Source organism: Myotis davidii, unplaced genomic scaffold (genome assembly GCF_000327345.1).
Source record: "Myotis davidii unplaced genomic scaffold, ASM32734v1 scaffold609, whole genome shotgun sequence".
NCBI classification, from domain to species: domain Eukaryota; kingdom Metazoa; phylum Chordata; class Mammalia; order Chiroptera; family Vespertilionidae; genus Myotis; species Myotis davidii.
The window spans coordinates 2,814,368-2,819,958 of NW_006300164.1; the positions used below are offsets into that span (position 1 = coordinate 2,814,368).

The 5,591-nt window shown below is 62.7% G+C and overlaps 1 protein-coding gene across 1 annotated transcript in view; it reads left to right on the forward strand.

Moving 5' to 3' along the window:
* BRD3 (bromodomain containing 3) overlaps positions 1–521 on the forward strand; it is a 14,801-nt gene extending 14,280 nt beyond the window's left edge. The window contains 1 exon segment of the mRNA XM_015572369.1: positions 232–521. Coding sequence (XP_015427855.1) covers positions 232–521 — 290 coding nt within the window.
* Positions 522–5,591: the final 5,070 nt, after the last annotated feature.

Consider the following 5,591-nt stretch of genomic DNA (forward strand, 5'->3'; position numbering starts at 1 on the left):
GCCTGCTCCCTCTGCCTGTGCAGTTGTTTTGTACTCTCCTGGTCTCCCTCGGACTGTTTTAAAAGACCCGGCTTAGGGAAGCCCAGCTATATAATATAAACTTTGTAATCTGAGAGGGGGAAAATGTATAGTAAATCTAAGTCTTGATTTTTAACTTTCTATTGTAAAGAAAAGAATAATAATATACAGAGTTTAACAGAAGGTTATGTTCTGGTTTTGTGTTGCCCGGAGGCTCCCGGACGGCCTCTGAGCGCAGGGATGCCCGCACCGCCGGCCTGGGCTCCGAGCGCCGTGGCTCCGGCCAGGAATGCACGCTCGGCCTTCCCGCCCGGCCCCCAGCCCCCCAGCCCTGGATGCGGGCCCCTCACCTCCAGGCCTCCTGGGGAGGTGCTGCGCCCCGCTGCCCCATGCAGTCTTCCAGCCGCTCTCGGGGGGTCAAAGAGCCTCCGGCTCCAGGAGGGCCCCCCACAGGACTGCACGGCCCCCTGCTCAAGCCTTTTCCATTCAGCAGAAATGGCTGAGATGGGGTGTCGCCCAGGCAGCCCGGGGGCGCTTCCCTTGTGGGTACGGAGGTGCAGCCGTGGTGTGGTCTGTGCCGGTGCCGGTGGGCTGGTCAGCGGTGCCCGAACAGGTGGCGACTGTAAGAACCGTGGCATGTCCCGCCCGCGTCAGCCCTCCTGGCTGTGGGTCCCCTCGTGGCCGTGGGCCCGCAGTGGCTCTGCCGAGGGCGCGGGGGGTGGAGTTCCATTTCCCTGACTCCTGGGGACTCCGACACTTGGTGAGTTCTGGGCCAGCTTGTTAAACTTTTAAGTTTTGTTTATAGGAAATATATAAGTGGGTTTTAAAACTTGCCATTTTTAAAGTTTCCCTAGTTTTTCGAAGTGTTTTCTAAACAGGCCTTTGGTGGCATATTTAACCTACGACTAAGGAACCAGTGCCCGATGGGCGAGCAGGGTCTCACGTGATGCCTGGGGGCTCCCGTGGAGCGCCAGCCCCACACGGGGGTGGGGAGTGAAGGGTCACCCGTGGGAGCAGCGCCTGGCCCCGGAGTTGAGCGCGGAGGGAGCCGTCTGGGCGAGACAGCGGATTCTCAGGCCTTCCCAGGCGCCGTGCCTGCTGAGGCGCGTGCTCGTCGGTGCTGCAGTCCCTACGGCTCTGTCCAGACCGCACAGTGCTGTCTCTCGTCCGGGCCCCTCCAGCCTCAGCTCACCTGCGGGTGTTGGTCCCTCTGTGCTGGGGAGACTGCGGTTGGCGGGGTGGGGCCTGCGTGCGCGGCCTGAGTCTTTCTAAGGGGAAGGACCCGCGTGTTAAGCTGGTTGGCCACGCGGAGGGAATGGCTTTGCAAACACCCTCGTGACTGACCTCGAGGGCCAAGGGCAGGCTGCAGCGTGCTGGGCAGGACGTGGCCTCGCTCGCCACGCACTGTAAGATGCGTCGCCTTTGCGTTTGGGTTTGTTCTTTTGCGGATTCACGTCTCACAGTCGTTTGGGGGAAGCAGCCCCCGCGTGACGCTTCCCGACGTTTTCCTTTTATATTTAAAACGTTGCTTTTCTGTACGATGTGCATGCGAGTTTACCCTGCCTTTTCTTAAGCTTTTTAGTGCCGTTCCTAGTATATTCCTGTAAATGTCAGTTACTGAAAACGAGTCCATTGTACGTAGCTTTAGCTTGTTTGCTGCAATGCTGGCCTCCACACACAGAATAAAATGGTAGCAAGTGCTCCGATGTTTCTGGTAATCATGGACCCTTCTCCTGGGGCATTTGTTTTGTTTTCATAATAAAAGCAAAAAAAATAAAAATAAAAAAGGAGGTGCCGCGTGTGCCCTTTCCTGTGCAGCTGGTGGCTCCACTCTCCGGATGGTGGGGGTGGTCGGGGCGGGAGCCCCCCCCCCCCCAGCGCACCCTGGCCTGGAGCTCTTGGTGGGAACACCCAAAGCTGCGCCCCTGACTCTGCCCCTCCGCCTGCAGCGAGGCACCCCGTTCAGGGGCCCCTGGAACGCCCACCCCCTCGAGTGTGGGTTCCCCCACCTTCCAGTCCTCGCTCCTGCACCTCTGTCTGCACTTGGAGTTCCCAGGACTTCAGGTGCAGGCCCAGCAGACACTCCCCCGAAACCACGCCAGACCAGATGGGCTCACGCACCGAGGCCCCCCGCCCCGGCTTGGCCCAGTGGGGAATGGAGGAGGCGTCCTGACACCACTCTGCGGACCTGGCCAACCCGGGAAAAGGTTCTTGGCCCAAGGCCCGCCCCGTGACATGACACCCCCCTCCAGCCCCCTCCCAGGCTGCGCTGGCAGGTGCCCTGCCCGTTCCCACCCACAGTCACCTGTCCAGACAGAGCCCCTCTCCTCCAGCCCCTCCCCGAGGACAGGCGGCCGTGTCCCCGGCTCCCCTCAGGCCAGCAGCTGTGCCCGCATACCCCAGTGCATGGTCACCTGCACACCGACCTGTGCAGACCCACCATGGCCAGCGGACCCCTAGGTGCTGCCTCCATGCCCGGGGCCAACCCTGCCACCACCCAGTCTTCGGGCTGTGGGTGCAGGCACTCTGGATGCCCGAGCAGGACTGCGCCTCTGCTGGGGGTGCAGGAGGGACAGGCTTCCCTCCAGCTCCAGCGCTGCCTGAGGCAGCAGGTGGCCGAGAACCGTCAGCAGGGACCAGGCCTGGGCTGGACGGGGAGGGTCTGGGGAAGCGGTGTGACCCCACTGCGGCACTTCCATGTCAGCCAACCAACTCACCCCGGGAGGCGCAGGGCATGCGGTGTGCACGGTGACAGCAAGACGCTGCCCGCCCCAGGGAGCTCCCCCACCCACCATGTCAACACCCGTCTGTGCAGCTGAGCAAGAAGGAAAATCCAAAATGGGGCGCACAGGGCGGGCTGCTGCCTGGAGGTGACGGCACCGGTGCATCTCAGGGCGGCGGGGGGCGGGGGTAGGTGCTGTGGCTTCGCCTTCAGGTTTCTGTGCTGGGGGTTTAGCAATCGTTAGCCACTAAGAGCAGAAAGCCAAGGAACACATTACGAACCAACATAAAAACAGGAGCGAGAGGAGAGCCCTAACGCGTATTTATTTAGAAAAGGACAGTCCCTTGGCCGGAGGTTCTTCCATGTGGGCACAGCAGCTGCGGGCAGCGAGGACACCAGGCGCTGCAGACGGCGGGGGGGCAGGAGGGGCGGGGGTGGCAGCCTCGGCCCGGCTCAGACGCTGTCCGTCCCGAACCTGCCTCTTCCAGCCCCGCCCGTCAGGAGCGGGTGGGAACGGAAGGGGCTTTTGGTTTCCTCACTGTGTACGGGACGCCCTGGCCTGCAGTCCTCGGGTGTTCGGAAGCGAGTGCGTTCTACCGACCATTTCGGTGACAATTCAAAACGCAGCTGCTGTCGGCCTGTGCGTTACATCCGGGTCCTGCAGGTAGAGTTCCTCACCCTTCCCTACATCATTCTTCCCCAGGCAGAAGCGGACGTTAAAAATAACCTACTACCGCCTGGCCGGCCTGGCTCGGTGGTTGAGCGTCGACCTATGAACCAGGAGGTCTCGGTTCGATTCCTGGTCAGGGCACAGGCCCGGGTTGTGAGCTTGATCCCCAGTGGCGGACATGCAGGAGGCACCGATCCATGATTCTCATTATTGATGTTCCATCTCTCCCTCCCTCTCCCTTCCTCTCTGAAATCAATAAAAACGTATTTTTGAAAAGCAACCTACTACCCTAAGCTAATATAACACTGAATGTCAACGGTAATTACAATGAAAACGCACACAGGCTCCCACGCCTGAAAAGGTTGTTCGTAAGCAGGGTGCCCTCTCGGTTGGTTTCTCTAACATGAAAAGCACACCTAGCGGGGTACCCAGGCCTGCTGTGCCCGCGGCACCCGGACAGCTGGAGGCCAGCCGCCCCGACACTGAGCCCAGCGGCTCGGAACCTGGGGTCACAGGTTCTTGCACCATAGCTGGGCCCTCGCGTTCACCACTCAGCCTCCCCGCCAGGCCTGGGAACCCACAGGCAGCTGCCGGCACGCGGCGTGCTCACGCGGGCCCTGGGCCCGGTCCTCACGGGAGTCACATCACTGAGCAAAACCTGGACTGGCCCGTGTCCCGGGAGCCCCCCAGTTTGCTTCGGTCTCGGACCAAGATGGCGTCGTTCCCGTACTGTGAGTACCACATGCTGCGGCTCCTGCTCAGGTAGGTCCCGGGCGGCACCGACTCCAGCTTCCGCTGCTGCTGCTGCCAGATGAGCAGGGAGGTGTCCCGGTACCGCCGCCGGGCGTGGCCTTCGGACAGGGCTTTCTCCGCCAGCGGGACTCGGCCGCTCATCCCGGGCCGGTCCCCCACCCCCGGCCTGTGCTGGCTCCCAAGCCGTGGCCTGGTGCCGAGCCTCACGACTGCACTGGCCGCCCCGATGCACACCCCTCCCAGCAGCCGCGTCTGCGCGCTGGCCCCTTGTTTAATCCGATGATTGAGATGAGGGTCTGGGCAGCTGGTGGGCGGCACCCTTGCGAGGGTGGTGTTGTGGGGACACAGGAGAGGAGCCGCTGCGCATTCTGAAGACACTTCAGAACCTTCCGGGAGATGACAAGTGGGTAAGCGTGTCTCCTGGTGACAGCCGTGTGCACTGTTGACCAGGACGAGGCGCCTACCTCGGGGGGCGTGGGGGGGGTTGTCAAGTGTCCCCTGTGATTCGGACACCAGGGCTGGGGCCGCTTAACTTGAAAAGAGGAACCCACTGGAAGGGCTCTGTGCCGCTAGACAGAAGTCCATGGCGGCGCCCATGGCCGCCCGCCCCCACGGGAGCCTGGGGGGCTCAGTGCATTGGGGGGATCTGGGCGCCTCCGGGTGTGGGGCCAGCTCTGCGCGGTGCTCCTTGTCAGGCTGCTCTACGGCGCTTCCCCCAGGTGGTCCTGCAAGAGATCAGCCCGCTGTCAGGCCTGGGGGGCGGGGGGCCGTGGCAGGGTCTATGACCCAGAATCTGAACCCTGGGTCGCCTTAAACCCAGCTGCCCACGTGGTTCCCCACTTCAGTCGCCCTGGGAAGACCTAACCCTTGTCCTCTTACTAGCTAAGGGGTGGGGTGTCCTGGCAAACTGCTTACTGGAGCGCTCGCGACTATGTCGGTGAAGCAAGTCTAAGACCCCAAAAAGGCGCAGGACCCCGGGCCTGCCCCAGGCCAGCCCGACCTGGGGGGCGGGGGGCGGTTACCTGGGCTGCAGGCTGAGGGCCGCCTGGCACTCGCCCAACACCAGCGCCTTCTTTCTGCTCCAGGCATCCGGAGGCCCCTGGAAAGAAACCTGATGTCAGTGGGAACCCAGACCGGGAAGCGCTCTCCGCTCCCCCTCCCTCCCAGCCCCTCAGATGCTTGCCCAGCCATGCAAGTTCATTTCTCCTTCTGTATGCCCTAGCCCCCGCCCCCCCAATCGCCCAGGCCCTGCTCACATGGGCTGCTGCTGAGTCCCCTCTCTCCCCCTGCCTGCGCCCCGGACCCCCATGGCACATCCCCATCCTGCATCCTGGGTCCCCCTGGTCCAGGCTACGCACCAGATTCCAATGGCACATCCCCATCCCCTCCCCAGCATCCTGGGTCCCCCTCGCCCTGCCTGCGCCCCGG